This window comes from Andrena cerasifolii, chromosome 3 (assembly GCF_050908995.1).
Source record: "Andrena cerasifolii isolate SP2316 chromosome 3, iyAndCera1_principal, whole genome shotgun sequence".
NCBI lineage: Eukaryota > Metazoa > Arthropoda > Insecta > Hymenoptera > Andrenidae > Andrena > Andrena cerasifolii.
The window spans coordinates 4,155,406-4,173,237 of record NC_135120.1 but is presented as its reverse complement, the minus strand read 5'-3'; the positions used below and the strand labels follow the sequence as shown (position 1 = coordinate 4,173,237).

The 17,832-nt window shown below is 41.8% G+C and overlaps 1 protein-coding gene across 2 annotated transcripts in view; it reads left to right on the top strand.

Moving 5' to 3' along the window:
- Regnase-1 (zinc finger CCCH-type containing protein regnase 1) overlaps window positions 1-17,832 on the top strand; it is a 213,932-nt gene that overhangs the window by 145,505 nt on the left and 50,595 nt on the right. For both annotated transcript variants that reach the window (XM_076808545.1, XM_076808544.1), the window contains one exon: window positions 8,718-9,003. In XM_076808545.1, coding sequence (XP_076664660.1) covers window positions 8,718-9,003 — 286 coding nt within the window. The remainder of the gene's footprint in view (window positions 1-8,717; window positions 9,004-17,832) is intronic.

Genomic DNA, 17,832 nt, shown 5'->3' with positions numbered 1-17,832 from the left:
TTGCCACTAGACAGTAACATCCGATGTTAATGTTGACAAAATTGTCACGTCCTGAAAAGCGTAAGCAATGAAATATAATATAAATGGCGATAATATACACTGGTACTACAGGTAATAATAATAACTGTTGATGTCAAAGATTAATAATTCCTTTGAGAGGATTAGCACTGAATTTAGTATGAATAATCACTGAATGGGTTAGGGTTCGATATTTGGTTAATTCGAACTACTTCTGTAGGAGAGTTTCCGTAGAAGGGGGCTACGGCCTCTGGGGTCCTTGTATTTATACGGTGTTTAGGTATGATGGGTATGCGCGGTAAGCATCATGACTCATGCACGAAATATGCGTTATATAATTGAAACATATTAATGACTCATGCGCGAAATATGCGTTACAATAGGACTCCCGGGGTTTTTATTTGGGGCTTTCGAAAAGGAGGTACTCAACCCATTGGATGGACTTTGCGTGTTTTGATTGGAAAGGGGTGAGAGTGGCGTTGACTTGGTGGGTCGTAGAGAAGGGATGAGACGTGGTCTTGATTTAAGAGGGTTTTTGGGACGAGGGACTCGTTTAGATTTAAATGTGAGGGAGATGGTGCCTCGTGGGGCGAAAAGGGGAAGGGGATTTCATACTTGACCATCTCGAGATGGGGACCGCTAAGGTATATCTTCTAGATGGCCCGATGGTTGGGTAAAAGGGGTCTCGGTTAGGTCTGGGTATGAGTTGGGTTTTAAGGGTTTTGGCGGAGTTGTGGAGTAATTTGTGGGGAAGACTCTAATTTATACCGCGCGAAAAATAGTGGGACATCACAATATACTTTTTGATATTCATCGATAGTAGGTGAAAAAATATTAATTCTCTTCTTGAAATTCGGCTGTCTTTAAAAAAAAATCAATTTCTCAATAAGCAACAAAAACTGCGGCGCACTCTCGGAGAGAACCATCAATACAGATGGCGCCATATTCGCATATCAGTCGCTGCGATTGGTTGTCCACTGACTACGGATCAAAACGGTACCCAGAGATGCGATACCATTCTTAGGGGTTAAAAAATAAATAATTGCCTTTTGTAGTCAAAGGGTTAAGGGAGGATTGAGTCTTGTTGGCCCGAAAAATAGGTAATTTTTGTGATTTTTTTGACAAAACGGTTCGTCAAATTAATTTGTGATTTGGCTTGCTGCTTTATTGTATCTTGAGCTATTGTTCTGAATTTTTATGTGACAGTGCAAGTTTTACATCTACGCAATTTCGTTCATTTTACAGAGTTTTACCAAATACCTCGTTCTAGATCAATTTGTACAATTTTTTTTCGAAGTCGTTTGTCGCGCTTGTTCTAAACCGTGTATTAAGTTCAATGTAATCGAGGAGTCAGGGGGATTGAGTGAAGTGGAGTATGCGGTATATCTTTGTATCACAAAGACCGTGACGCGTGCACTGCTGCAGGTTGCGATAGTGGGTAACGCTGTTTATCGTAATATATCGCGAGCAGCTTGTTCCGTCTTTTGCCGGGTGGTTTGGAACGCGTCGGGCAGAACGGTAAGTCGGCGTGAGCATTGTGCAAACTTTTCGAATAATCCAGATCTACGTGGAGAATGTACCCCGTGGACGAATCGACAGCGATTGAAGATATATCAATATTTTCGACGTGTGGCAAAGGTTGACTCATTGCCCATCCATACAAATTGTTTACATCAAAGTACATTAAGTACGATGATGGTTTCGATGAATCGTAAGACTGCATATACTTGTAATTAGCCTCTGCATACCTGCCGGAACACTGACTTAAATCGCCGCCTATACTGCGTTCGATTAACATGACTATTTGATCGTCGGTGAGTAATTCGAACGTAATGTTGGTGTCTTTCAGCACAGCATCCCATATAAAACTCTTAATTCACCTTTCACGGAAATTTTAAAAAATATCGGACAATAACAAGACATATGTGTTTAAATACAAGTTGCTGTATTCGCTCTTGGTTGTAATGTTAAAACGCTGCCATACGATCTCAGCGTGCACGTAATCGCTCTCGGATACAGTCTCACCCGTTAACGAACTGTAAAATGACTCGCGCGGTGGTAAGCACGGGTCCTGCAGCTTGTTTGCGCAATCAAGGTATTCAGATGGAAAGACACGGTGTCACGCCAATAAATCACAATCGTTAGGGAATAATTTTTCAAATTCGGATCGTATAATTTTTAATTTGTCTTTATACTATTATATAAAGAGAGATTTTTACGTTGGCGCAAAACTCAAGACCTATTGAACCGATCTTCCTCAAATTTTAACACGTTATTTCTGCATACTCTAGAATGGACATAGGCTATATAACATGTCTCAGAAACGCGTTATTAACATGTAATTTATGTGTAAACGGCTGTTTTGCAGACCACGTGCCCCGTGTATACGACAGTCTACTTCGCGCGGGCATGCACATATTCGGCCCGTGCGATACCTCGCCCGCAGCAGTACCGCGATGTCACCACCAGATGGCAAAGCTTTACGCGCGCTTTCTCGCTACAGAAGTGGATTACCGCGGACATATATGTTAGAATGATCGTATGGTTACAAATTGCTGTTGCAGTTTTATGTGTACCCCGTGTGGATGTTACTATGCCCCGGGTGCGATCAAATTTATCAAGATCATCCACTCCTGCTCGACGTATGCAATACTAGCTTTGCAACTCAGCTTCACCCGAAATTTAAATTCTGATTTTATAAAAAAAAAATTGTTTTTTACTTATTTATCTTTTTGTGAAAATAGCCACGTTCATCTTGAGTAGGTAGGTATAATGAACTGGGATAAATTTCATGACCCCTGAGTTTACCGTTCGAATGTTTTTAGGCGACAGACAAACACACAAACACTTTTTGCTTTATATATTAAGATACACTGGTAAATCCTGGACTTATAAGAGTGAATGTTACCGGAAGTTTTGCATTGAATTATGATCCAGGAATTAACTAGGTATGTTAACTTAGGAGAAGTTCAAATAGGAGCGATGGATAATATTTGCCATCATTGCTCCGGCAGGTGATGCGCAACAACAATGCATCCTAATGTCAGAAAATCATTATACCAAGAATGTTATCTTCTCCAAAATATTACGAAGAAATCAAGCTATTTTCAAAACACTTAATTTCCTTAAAAGATATTAATTCTAATAAACATTAATTAGTCACGCTAATATCTCGGACGAAGCCGAGATGGGGGACGCTAGTGAAATATATTTTTCTTTATTTATGGGCAATACGTCAATGGCACCTTCAATGCATTACCTATTTTATCGATAATAAAATGTGAATTGTAACTGGATAAATTATAGAAAACTATGGGAATGCAAAACGAATTTTTATAATTTAAATTGCACTCCGAATGTACGGGATTTCTAAAACATCCGGTTAGATGGCAATGATCGCGCACTCGTTTATTAGATGGCAATGATCGCGCACTCCACGATACACTCGAGATCAGCGTACACTATGAATGGGACTCGCTCCTTCGTGTTGTGGTTGTCGAAACTGAGCCATTTGTTGTCCTCGCTGGGCAGCAGGATGGTGCAGTCGTCCATCTCTCGGCAAACAATTGCGTGGGCCACCAACTTCTCGGTGGAACTTAAGTAGTGCATGCACCTGCAAAACCAAATTTTTATTTAATATTTTTCCATAAGCTATTTTAATATTTAGTGTGTTCATACGTACCGGTCACAGATGATTTTTTGTTCCATTGTGTTTGCTCAAGAGCGCGCTCACGAGCCGGGACAAGTTCTTGATCCACGCAGTATCCCACATTACTGCCTCCATAGTCTGGTATATAGGGCAGGCCGATTTCTCTTGTGGCTGCTGAGAGGCAGCGAAAACATTGTTGGTCCTTTTTCCATCTTCTCCACCTCCTGGAAACTGTAAACGTTTACATACTGGAGATTTAACACAGATGCACAATGTGGATATGAACTTTGGAGATCAGCGTTTCTTTCGGCTGGATACAGAGCAGTGACTCCAAAGCGCTTTGCACATGCTCCATCACAATGCTCTCCGCATCCTGAAGAAATTTGCGAGGCTCGATGTAATTTGAAGTTAGCACGGCACCGATTAATACGCGGTTGTTGAAAGCAGTATCTATATCACGCAACAAAAGTCGCGTCTGCAAGCAATGCGCCGCGCCGCGCGATTTGAAATTGTGCACACTAACTCATCACAACAGCTGATGAGTACGCTGCGGCGCATTTGTAATGTTTTCACTGCTCGCGACCATTGCGGAACGCAACGTTCAACGACATTTTTGTATTCTCTTGTGCCCATTGCGCCCAGTCTAAAAGGCCTGTGCGTCAGCGACCGCTATCACCACGCGCCCACGGGCCTTTGTCTAAGGTCGGGATCAGATGTATTGGCCGGTGAGTTTCGTGAGGGTATTCTCCCACCATACCGCTTGCCTACCTCGGTGCTCCTTTTCTCAACGTTTTCTGACTCGCTCCCGCCGTCTTCGGAGAACAAAAGGGAGCCAGAAGTGATGGGGACAGTGTCAAGCTCCTGACGTGTAGGCCAAACCGAGCTATTATCGTAGAAATATGTACATCAGAATAGGTCTGGGTTAGGTCCGAAAAAATCAGTTTTATTGGTCAGAACATTGATTCTTTCTCGATAGCTTCATTTCGTATTGGTCTACGCATAGCTTCGTAACTATATATGTATAACACAGACCTAACCCAGACCTATTCTGATGTACATATTTCTACGCTAATAGCTCGGTTTGGCATATTAGGTACTATATATATATATATATATATATATATATATATATATAGTACCTAGATGGATGGGGAATATGAAGTTTTCTAAGTCTTCAAATTTTGTTAAAGTTTTACGATAGAGTGACGTAGCAAATAAATGATAAACAAAAAATTATTAATGTAGGCGTTGGCACTTGGGAACAGCCTATGGCGTGTGAGTGGCACATATGTAGGGCACCGTTAGTTTCCGTATATGTAGCGTTGGGAAAAGACTAGCAACAGAAAGCCGGGGTTGAGGGAATTGGTAAAGCGACTGGCTAGTAATGCAGAGGTCTTGAGTTCGATCCCCATCGCCCGAGGTTCTGTTTTTCGCGTACATTAAAATTTTGAAAATTAAAAATTGTTTAATTACTCCACCCACCCATCCTTCCTCCTTACCGACGGTCGGTGTCACGCCCCGCAGTTGCACTTCACTCGCAGTTCTCCCTCTACACGTCGCTATCGGTTCAATATCGCTTCGGTATCGCTTCCATATCGCTTCGGTATCTGTTCGCGCTATGCCCCCCACTCCTTTAATTTTCCCCACCCCTGTGACATCATCCGCCCGCCGCCTTCCAAACTCAAATTTAGTCTAGTGTTGCAAGGGTTGCCGGTGTCGAAATTCTCCCTGAGAATCTCGCTGCACTCTGTGATCGTCCTTGAACGGGTCGTTCCTCGGGCTCCGATAGTTCGGGTGACGATGCCGGGGACGGGATTCTCGGGCTAAGCCGAGAGTTAGTAGATCGTTGCTGGTTTAAGAGTTAGAACTCACCGTAGTGTTGAACAAAGGTTTATTGGGGTTCATATTAAAACTACACAGTACAATATTACACATGCAATTTAGCATACATCAGAATAGTGCACAGAAGATAGTGCAAATACAATATAGAACACATGCGATTTATAGTGCACATACAATTTAGGACACATGCGATTTAGGACACGGAATATAGTGCGCATACAATATAAAACACATGCAATTTAACGCACATTTTTTTTAGTGCGCATCAGGATAGCGCACAGCAAGATTTCACGCTTCCACTGTTTCACAGCCGACGATATTAGTATTGGTTAAGGCTAGATTAGGGCGGGGGGGGGGGCGTGCGCCCGCTCGTGGGAGCGTAAAGCATGGTAGCGAACCGATGTGACTGTGGGGGTGTTCAAAATGAGACTGCGGTTACAAGTATCGCGCGATGGGGTCGATATCGCTATTGTTGTCAAGCTCATGATTCTGAACATTTCCCTTTAAACTTTTTGGTGGTCGGCTTTGATTTGCGGGATATTCGCAAAAAAACATAACTTAACATTAGAATTACCGAGCATAACACATACCCACATCGGTTCGCTACCATGCTTTACGCGGCCGCGAGCGGCCCCCCCCTCCCTCCGCCCTAATCTAGTCCCAACCAATACTAATACCGTCGGCTGTGAAACAGGCGACTGCGACGAGAAGATGGTGGTGCGTGAAATCTTGCTGTGCGCTATCCTGTTGTGCACTAAAAAATGTGCGTTAAATTGCATGTGTTCTAAATTGTATGTGCACTATATTCTGTATCCTAAATCGCATGTGTCCTAAATCGCATGTGCCCTAAATTGTATGTGTCCTAAATCGCATGTGTCCTAAATTGTATGTATCCTAAGTCGCATGTGTCCTAAATAGTATGTGCGCTATATATCACATGTATTCTAAATTGTATGTGCACTATCTTCTGTGCACTATTCTGATGTGTGCTAAATTACATGTGTAATATTGTACTGTGTAGTTTTGATATGGAGTCGTTTATTGAATTTGACTGATCTCGACGGGGCGATCACGGACGTGATCACGTAACTGATTTTATAATATTGCTCTGGTTGTACGGGTGTGTGTTTATATACATAATTTGAGGTCGTAGTTTGGTGATCGCGGGGAGGGGGGGCTAATGGTCTCCTCCTATGTACCTTCGGCCTGGCAGCGTGTGCGGATTCCTTTGATTGCGCATCTTGCTGAGATTTCTGGTGTTCGTTACACCAGGTGTTATGAGTTACATAACACTAGAATCCGCTGAGTTCTACTACTCTACCTCCAAGCCGGACACCCGACGCATGACTTCAGGAGTCGCCTCTGTGAGATCCACAATGGGCTCCCCCTACTACCGCACGCACGTGATCGCGAGCACGCACTTGGCCTCCACTTCAACACTGTGTCGCCCCCAGCAGTCGTCCTGGACAGCCCCACGCAACAGCGTGTTCGTTAAAATCCCCCCGGACGAGTACCGGACGAGGTAGATAGCGGTCGATACAGCTCCCAAGTTCGTCCACGTACTCCCCGTACTCGTCGGCACTGCTGTTGCGCAAAATACAGCACCCGAACACAGCGATATTGCCCCACTGTATCGGCATGAATCTCACACCGCGCTCCAGAGCCGAGCAAGGCGGGAACTCCATTGGATCACCACAAAACCGCAACGATCGCTGACACAGTCCGAGCAGTCAACCGCCGAGTACGGCACCGCGATATCTGCCAACCCGATGTCCTACTCGCGCAAGGTCTGCATGACCAGATCCTGTGCCCCGCGGCAGTGGTTCATGTTGCTCTGGAGGAGGCATGTCTTTGCAGGCACGAAAAGTGCACAAATTGCTCCGCAGCCTGTGCCATCCTCCGGGCCCTCGCTCGAGCGCCCGCAGCCCCAGTTGCATATGCACTAGCCTACACGCTCAGTGGAGACCTCACCATCCACCCGCCTCTTCCCTGAACGCGGCCAGTTTGGTCTCCACGAATCTCCTGATCATATCCAACAAGTGATCATCGAGGGGAAATCCTTGTACTCTCGGGCGCCGCGGACGAGGCAGGCGCCACCTTCCGACACTCCTCGCGGCACCACCCGGGACACGCCACTACCAACACAACACCTTACCGGTAGGGACAGAGGTGCGGACAAGGTTCAGGTAAAGGGCAGAAGGGTAGGGGGTACGAGCCCGTAACGACAAGTAAAGGTAACTTTAATGAGAATGAAAGCTAACCTTTCCGGCTTTCGGAAGGTAGACGCGTTATCCTGAATTTATGGAGGCGACAAAATGTGAATTCGTCGGTGGAGGAGGTACCCTCATCGTCTTTACGAGGTGGATGAAAAGCGCAACTGGTCCCAAAAACTAGCAAGGGTTATCGCACATAGCGTCTCGCCAGAATCGCAGTTTATGATGGTATTATCCTGTGAGTCGGCGGTGGACAACGATACGTGCGAGTACGGATGGATTGTCAAATGAACCATCTGCCGACAGAGCAGTATACGGATTAACCCGGTGCGAAGAAAGTTAAAAGCCCTGAAATACTGGCACAATGTCGATTGCCTCTTTTCGACATCTGGCAGACAACGGTCGCCCGACAAGTGTCCCCTTTGTTTCTCGATAGGCGCTTCGAAAAAAAGCAATTGTGTAGTTGCAAACGAATCAATGAATTTCGCTTCGATAAATACGAAATTCCCGGCTGTAAACATCAATGAATTTTCGCTTCGCTCCGAGTCCGCTTTTATTTCGTAGGATGGTACAGTGGATCCCCGGCATTAGGGTTGTTCTTTCGCGGCATGTGGTATCCCTGACAGTGGGAGACCCCCACAGGGTACGCGTATCTTGGCTTAGGCTGTGCTGTTCTATGAAAATGGCGTTAAAAATGACTTAATGTACCTTCAATTTATTCAAATAAATTAGAACAGGGTTGACTAACTGGTGGCTCGCGAGCCACCGGAGGTTCCTCCGCTTTGCTGCTACGCTGAACGGCCCCCCTCCATACCGACCAGACTCTGACGATCACAGAGTCTTTTTCCTTCTTTCATTCTCTTTTCGACAGCGATCGTCAGAGTCTGGTAGGTGTGGAGGTGGGCCGTTCAGCGTAGCAAGCCTAAATTAGAATATCAAATATTGTTAAATGTAAAATATATTTATTTTATATAATTCCCAATTTTTTATTTCAGATTAGTTGGTGGTAAAAGAATGGTTTGTTACGATGACCGTTATATTATAAAGTTAGCCGCAGAAATTGATGGGATTGTTGTCAGCAATGATAATTACAGAGATTTGGCACAGGAAAGTCCAGAATATCGGAAGGTCGTAGAAGAGAGGATTTTAATGTACACTTTTGTAAATGATCGATTTATGCCGCCAGATGATCCACTAGGTAGAGGTGGACCAACTTTGGAAAATTTTTTGAGAATTGTTCCAAAAGTCTGTGATCCAACCCCACCTTGCCCGTATGCAAAAGTATGTCGAATTATTTTTTTTCTTCACCCTAAAAAAATGAATGTATTTTCCGTGTAAAATTAATTATATGAAAAATGAGAGGGTGATCCTCTGGTGGCGTTCGCTGTAATTTATTTGAAAACGTTAAAAAATACATCAAATTTGTGGAAGAGAAAAGGATCGACCCTGTGATGAGCTTGGATGATCGTAAAAATAACCTATTGTCAAGATATGGACTATAACGGTATTATTTATTTCAATTGAAATGTATATACATATAGGGTGAGTCATCCGAGAAAAGCCACCTGAATAACTTCTACAGTTTTTGAGATAGGAAGAAATGTTTGAGAAGAAAGTTGTTAGGTTCCGAGGGGCCCATTACGTGGTGCGCCGAACTTTTTCTCAGGTGGAGATGCTTAGGAGATTTGAAGATCAACTTTATCTTTTTAAATGGAACCATGCATTTTTGAATAACTACAATCATTGTAGCTCTTCTCCGCGGCTTTTCAATGACCATAGTCATGCAAGGTCATTCAGATTTATTACGAGAATCAAACTGAATCAATGGAATATCTAAACAATCTTCGCCAAGACGCTTAAGACTGCGTAACATTCCTACGCGAAGCGTTGTCATGGATTACGGGTAGTTCCACTGGTAGAGCAGTTTACCCGTGGATTGTGAGATTGTTTCGGGTGGCGTGCGATAAAGAAATGAAATTCACGAACAGGAAATCTCCTTAACAGTATTTATTCAAAAGAAACACTTTAGATATATAACTATTTGAACATAAATGATCGATAAATGGATATAAAAAAATACACTATATTTATATTTGGTCGATATAAAAGAACATAGATGTAACGAATTATATCGGTAGGACGGCCATCTTTCCCCCACCACTCGCACTCGATCCGGGCCGCGGCTACCGAGCGCGGCCGCGAGAGGACCAAGCACCGAGCGCGGCCGCGAGAGGACCAAGCACCGAGCGGCGCACGCGCTGGTGAAGTTAGCACAGCGCTGCGTGTAAGCCGGCGCGGTGCACAGTGTTCGATGTAATGTACAAAAGTCAAGAATCTGAAGTGTTTGATCCACAAATTCTTTTACCTTAAGATGTTAATAAAGGAACCAGAGTTAGGAGCGATGGGGTCGCAGTGAATGGAGGGGGAAACACCTACATGAGTGGTGGTTACGTGTGCAGGAACTGCGCCTGCGTCAGTCACGTACACATTACCACCACTCCTGTAGGTGTTTCCCCCTCCATTCACCGCGGCCCCATCGCTCCTAACTCTGAAAGGAACGTAGGTTTTAATACTACCTATAATTTTTGCTGAATTACCAATTTGTTGTCAAAAATGGCACTAGAAATTTATTCCAAATGTTGGTGCATTTTTTAAAAAACGTGCCACTGGCGGAATGTTTATGTTTTTCATTTGATTTTTCTAAGTTGTGTTAATATTGTCATCCTTTCAAAACTGCCAAGTAAGTTTTTTTACAATAGTAACAATTTGTACCAATTTTTTATGTTAAATGGTTATCAACTTCAAGGGGACTTTTAAAAAAAGTACCTCCGTGATTTTTTGTATATTAATTTAGGGAACAATTAGACTTTATATTAAAGCCAATTTCAGCTGCCCGAATTTGCCCGAAACAGAAAAAAGTCAAAATCATTATTAAGACGTTCACCGCTCAGGCCCGTGCTGCACCCGCCGCGTAGCGTAGGGTCTACTTGTACGTTCCGTTAGGCGATAAGACATTTAGTCTGCACATTCATCTCTCCTCAAACTTTTTTTCTGTACTTGTACAGTAATTGGATGATGAGCACTCCCAACATAAATCCAGAAAAATAACGTAATTGTTATAATTAGTGCAGTGAAAGTTGAGAGAGAAACAGTTGTCGAATTTACAACCGGTAAATGTTATATCAACAACGCGAAAACATCTTCGAATGACATTTCGCATGTAATAAAAGCAATATTACCTGCTGAGCCTTATAACACGCTTGCATTAAATTTTTTTTTTAAATTGTAACATGATAGATGTATAAAAAGGTCCTGTTATAAACAAATATGAAATTTATTTTCAAAAATTTTATTCCAGAGAGAAGTTATTAATTTTTGTCCATTTCCCTATACCCATCGAACACTATGGCAGTAGGCCGATCTGGAAATACCGCCTCGAGCGATAAGGCTGATCGGTAGTGAGTCTCCCAAAGATCTCTTGAACTTTTCAGGGTATATCTTTGCGTAGTTTTGACATTCCCCCACCTCCACGGCCCCAGGGCGCGGACCTCGATTCGCTGCGGTCGGCCGAGGATTCATACCTGATTCAGAAATTAAATAATTCTTTATTCTGTATCGTATTGATATGGAAGTGACACCGATGGATTCGATTCCTTATGTTTTTCCGATTAAAATCATACCAAATTTCATGTAAATCGGACTATTATTAACGAAATCAACTTGTAATGATATAAACGATTTTTCATGGAATTTCCTTCATTATGATCCGAATTATGTCGTTCTTGGTGTCAGTTTCATGGGTGAAACATAAGGAATTGATTGGCGTCGTTTTGGAAAAGATTTGATGAGAAATTCGGATATCCTGGACATTTTTCACTTCTTAATGGGATTCCAACCCCTTCCAGGGTCGAAAGCCATAAAATTCAATGAGGCACTGCGGGGTGTTGTCTTCGCCACGGGGTATCAGGCGGCACCTCTTTGACGGGCGTAGCTGGAGAATCATCCTGTAGATATAGATATAGCTATAGATATAGATATAGATCCATCAATCCATACCGAGTCCAAGGCTTTTTCGATATCAATTAGGTAGGCTCCATTTTTTAAATCATTAGTGCTAATATTTATATCAGTTAGTAAATTGTGGATGGCACGAGTGGTGGAATGGCTATGTCTCAAACCAAATTGTTGTGGTAGGATGACATTATGACGTTGGCAATGGTGGTGTAAACCTGAGTAAATAACCGTCTCGAAGAGTTTACTTATGTTGGGAAGTAGGCTAATATCCTGTAGCTTACTGGCTTCTCAGGATCTTTGTCCTTTTTTTTAGTATTAATATACTAAAATTTACTATTGCAGTCGTCCATTTTTAGGATAATATATATTGTTAATTATACTATTAAATAAAATAGTATATTGGGTTATTGTTTGAGAAGGTAGTTTTTAAGGCAATGTTAGGTATCCTATCTATTGGAGATGATGTGAGACCCTTGATCTTTTTAAGCGCCTACGCGATTTGAGTATCGCTAATGAATAAATTGAAGCCCACTTCGGGACCTAGTGGATTGGTTGCTCTGTTGTTCTGCTTGAATTATGTATGATGCATTCGGGACGTTTTCAATTGTTGAATGTCTTCTTTGAGCTTTTTGCTGTCTATTTCTATGCAGTCTGTTATTAGCGTTGTTAGGTTTGGGAGTATTTACTTCTTGGTAATATCTGCCCATTAGGTTTTCCGGATATAGTAAGTTGGCTGCCTTCATTTATGACATATTTGCTGGAGATGTTCAGCTCGTCAATCCAGTGTTGTTGCTTGTGAATCTATTTGTAAATGTTCTATGGTTCTATAGGGTTTGTTCGGGAATAGCCTGTTGATTTTGGGGAAGAAGATGTCCGTTTTCTGGTGGTTGATATCATTTCCTTTGTTCTTCCAGTATTTGTTAATGTTTTGTCTCATTTCTGCTTCAATTATGCTTTTGATTGTTTTTAATAAAACGTTAAGTATGTTGTGTCTGAGTTGGTATATCCGAGTTTGTAGGCTTTGTGAATTTGGGAAATTATAAACAATGAGGAGATATCGGGAAATTATTCTTTATTTTGCTGCTTGTGTAGATGTCAGTGTAATTCCTTCTTCTATACTTTGGAGTGGATTCAGCTAATGATGTCTGAATGTTGAGCTCAACTGCTTGTAAATTTTCGTCGATTTCAAGGTTAGGCAAATCGCTGTCGTTTCGTAAAAAGATGGAGTTATTTCTTATCATGTTATCTTTAGATTTCTTCCAGTTACATTTTTTATATACAAAATGTGTCAGCGAGGGGGGGGGTGATTTGATGAAAGATATCTAAATCATTATTTACCGAGACTTCTGCTATTATTGCTCTATGATCACTATCATAGTGGTGAATTTTTAATTTATTATTATGCGTTTGTGTAGAGATGAGTCTGTTATCAGCGATACATACCTATATCTAGGAAAGAATTTGCAGCAGGAAATGTAAGTTCTACAAGGTTATTATTTTAAAATTGTATTTAATTGATTAGTTGGATTTCCAAATTCTTATGTACCCACCTCTGGTGTTATTTGATGCATCACCACATTCTTTTCTACGAGCATTCAGGTCTCCAACGATGACAAAATAGTTGTTGAGGTCATCTGCCTTGACCCTTTCCAATAGCTCATACAGTTTTTTTATTATTGAGGCATCCGATCCATTGGAGCGTATATACTGACGATGTATAGGTTTTTATGAGTACACAATTTTAATGATGGTGGCTTCTAATAGTGTTTCTGAACAGGAGTTCTTCGTTATTTAATAGAGTCTTTAATTAGAATCGCTGTACCGCGACGCATTTTATCGATGGGGCGGTCATTACGCGTAACGTTGAAACCTTCAAAAAATATTTTATGGTTCTTGTTCAGTTTTGTTTCGTTAAGTAACAAAACATCCCGATTGGTTGTTCCAATGAACTCTTTAAGATTGTGTGTGTTTGATAATGACGTTAACGTTTAGGGCGATGATATTTAGACCTATTATAAGTTCAGTGATTTGTATATTTGTTCAATTTTACCTGTATTATTATTTATTTGCGTTTTAATATCTGATAATTGGTTTGTAATTGCATTGGCTATATCATTTTTAAGAGGCATGTGAATATCTTGCATACCTAAATTGCTGTTAAGTGTAAGAGAGGGTTGATTAAAGCTTGTATCTTGCTGTCTAGCAGCCTTGGGTGGAAGAGGTGGGTACGAGATATTGTAGTTTTGCTCTGTAATTCAATGCAATGTGCTGATTAACTATTTGATTCCTGATGGATGGTGGTGTAATATTTTGCGTGGCTTGTGAGAAAGACGCGTTGGGTGATACGTATTTACTAATATTAGTAACTTTTTGCGCTATTTTGGATTTCGCCTGGGTTGTTTTGCTGATACTAGGTTTTGTGCTATTTTCAGATATTTATAGGCTCTGTAATTTTCTCGGTATTCCGTTTCTCCGCAGTTAATGCACGCTGCTTGTGTTGAAATTGCGTCTTTCTCCAATGTGTATTCTCCGGGGCCATGGTTATTCAAACATTTGACACACCTGTATCCGAGTCTGCAATTTGCACTGGAGTGATCGACTCTCTGACAGTTTCTGCACTGGAATACCTTATGTTTTTTGTAGGGCTTCCAATGAGTCAGTTGGCAGGCTAATCTTTTTTGATTACTTAGGATTCTGTCTGGTGAGAGTTCCACCAGAAAATGATTTGAACTATTTTGATATCTTGTAATTCCAGGCAGTCAATTTCGTTTCTGATATTCTGCTCATCAAAGTCACCCTGTATACCTTTAAGTACTATTATTTTATTCTTAAGATGATTAGGAGTGTATGAGTAAAATTTAATTTGTAGGTTCTCTAGGATCATCTTTATTTTGTTAAAATGTTCCATTTGCGTAATGCTAATTATCGTGGTGTCATTGCCTATATCCTTAAGTGTTATACCGTTCCTTGGAATCACGTTCGTAAAAGTATGTACGATGCTTTAATTGAAACACCAACAGAATAAATGGGTGGAGGTCTTATTTTATTATTTACTTGTTGTGATTGGCTTCGTGACGCTTCGTCACATGGGAGTTAGTGTTGTTTTCAGTAGGTGCGGTATCCATAGAGACTCCCGTTTCTTCATCGTCTCCTTCCACTCTTAGTATTTCGAACTGGTCATGGGAGATGACAGGGAAATTTGCTTTGTCCAATTTTATTAGGTTTTGTAGGCTGAGAGGTCTTCTTAGTATTCAGGTTACGGGTGATCAAGTGCTTGGTTTTTGAAGCACCAAGTTCTTTTAGGGCTTTTTTAGATTCCTTCTCAACTGAGGAGGTAAAAAGCTGAGAACTAGTCCTTTATCGTTCTTTTGATATTCCTGCTTTTTACACTTTGCGAAATGATTGCGATGGCAATGGGAGCGACGCCATGACGCCCACTGTGGGTGGCGCTCCTGAGTGAATATAATGATTTCTTTACTGCTGCATTTTGTGCGTTATTCGGAACGATTCCGATAATAACTTTGTTCCACAGGGCACCACAGCAGGTACGCACTGAAACAGTGATATGAGATATTGTGGTGTATGTGATTGCATAAGCCGCTGTCTTATAGGTTATCCGACTTACCCGTTCAACTTCCGACCGTCGACTCCTGCTGAGAAAATGACAGTGAAGATACGAAGGTAACTCCAAGGTCATGAATACTATCAGTAGCATCCCCACCCTGAAGCCACTAACAAAAGACGAAGTTAGGGATTTTTTTGTTCGTACAAATAAAAATGTAGGGTTTGGATTTCTTATATAGTTTTAAAAGCAACCTTTATTTTGCAAGAAATTTTTTTTATGAAAAATTGTACAAAATAGCGGCGGACAAAATGGCTTCCCGGAGAACTGGTTCACAAGCCCTCGTCCAATGAAACTAATAACTCCGAATAAATAAACACAAACTAACTTTTTCGACATAAATTCGCGGGTCAACTGAGTGTTTGTCTACTTCGCGATGTGCCAATGCTATCTGCGAACATTGGCGAAGCTGTGTTGACTATGAGAAGTACCAAAACGAAATTCGCATTAATAAAGTGAGCGCGGTTAATCAGCACGAGCCATGTCGCGAATAGGTAGGCTGGTAAGCCCAAATTACTTTATAACCCCAGCTGTGGTAGAAGGTTCGGAGTTGCTGTCTTTCCCGTTCATGCAGTTTGAAAATACATAGACTAGCGCAAGAGATTTGATATTTTCTTTTTTTTTTTTTGGGTGGTGTGATTCTGTGTTTTGTGTGATTTCTACGCGTGTTTCTCGATAATACAATTGACTACAGTGGACATGATAGAAATAATGGATTTTATCGAGTAGGCAGGTCTGGTGTAAGTCAACGGTACCCTTCATTTTGGATGAAGTGATTAAGAAAAGGAGATAAATTTTATTGCAACATCTCTGAGGTGAGTGGCTTCATGCGACAGTGGCCTTGAATGCCACTGCGCGACACCTCGCCACGCCTGACTTCCCCTGCGACACGTGAGTTGCTTGCTTTTAGGCATATCTTTAAACGCTTGTAACTAACAAACGAAAGTTCGAGTTTCCGAGCTTCGGGACGATAAGGTTTATACCTCTTGCCATCCAAATGGCACTTTACATAAAATGTGTTTGTAAATTAGCAGAAGGGGTAGAGGCTGCGGCATGTACAGTAATTCCTCGATAAAAGAAACTCCCTCGTGACCGGATCGTTCCTAGTATCGTGTATGGGACCACATTTTGTTACCGCATTTGTTCCGAGCTCTGCTTGATCTTCCGGTTTGCCGTCGTTTTCTATTTTACCGGCATCGATGGTCAAAGAAAAGGACAACGAATGAGGAAGGAAGAGATTGAAATACTAGCGAATCAGAGAAAGAGAGTGTGTGCGAGATGCATCTATATGCATTCTATAATCTTCACCTGGTCTAGCCATTTTAAAGCCCCACACATGTTACGATTTTTTCAACAAAGTAGCTAAAAATTATCCAAATCTCGTTGTGCTTGGTCTTATTTTTATCAACTTGTTACGTATGCAGACCCAAATGTGACCATTTAACCCTGTCGGGTGTCCAAAATGCGCGTGACCCGGCGGGGTCACTGCTTCCTGCAATGGTGTGGTGCAGCCGAAGTTTTCTACGAAAACCTAATATTCAATTGAAGGCATTCATGTCCCCACAACTTTCTAGCCCAATTTCATAGTATAAAAAGGCCTACGAATCCATACTCGGAGGCTTATTTCAAGTCTAGTCCATTTAGACGATAGAGGCTATCGAGGTCGAGTTACATTCTTCTTCGCGTATTTCAACCTAACCATACAGTACGTAAATTGCTGTTAGACATTGCATTTATTAAACTCTTTAAGACCCCCGCATTTCTCAGTGCGTCAAACTCGAGAGGTGGACTTAGGTATCGCGACAATCAAACACTTAAACACTTGTATAGACAGAGCATCTACTGTCGTTTGCTGAGAAGAAGAAAAGCGGAGCAACTTTGCTCGCAGTGGGTCCTACCGCCTGTGTCGTATATCTGTACTAGTTGTTTAGCCTGTCTTCGCCGGGCATTACTATCCTATACAGGATGTCCTGGACAGCTGGATATATCCTAACGTATTGGAGAAAAAAAAATTATATGGAATTGCATGGTTTGAGGGGGCAAATTTATTAGCGGAGACGATTTTTTTGCGATTATTATTTTAAAAGATGCGATGGTCAAGTTCGATTTTTTAAATGGAACTATTTTTGTAGAGTTTACTTGGTAGTGTGTTCCAAGGCAAATTCAATAACCTACAATGTATACACCTTATTTCCACTGGTTTTCGAGATATTACGCTTGCAAATTTACTGATTTTCACTGGAAGAAAACCCGCTGGAATAGCATGCACCGGGGGTGGTCCTGTTCGCGCCACGAGTGGCACGCGTTGAGCATTGCTTGTTGAAACATATATCTACCTGCCAAAGGTCTACGCCAGGAATGACAGGCCCAAAGGCTGGACAATACTTTTCATTTATGGATATGCTTTTCGATACCGCCAGATGTACCTGCCTAAGTAGCATTTCGGACGGAAAAGAATTGGCCAGCCTTTGGGC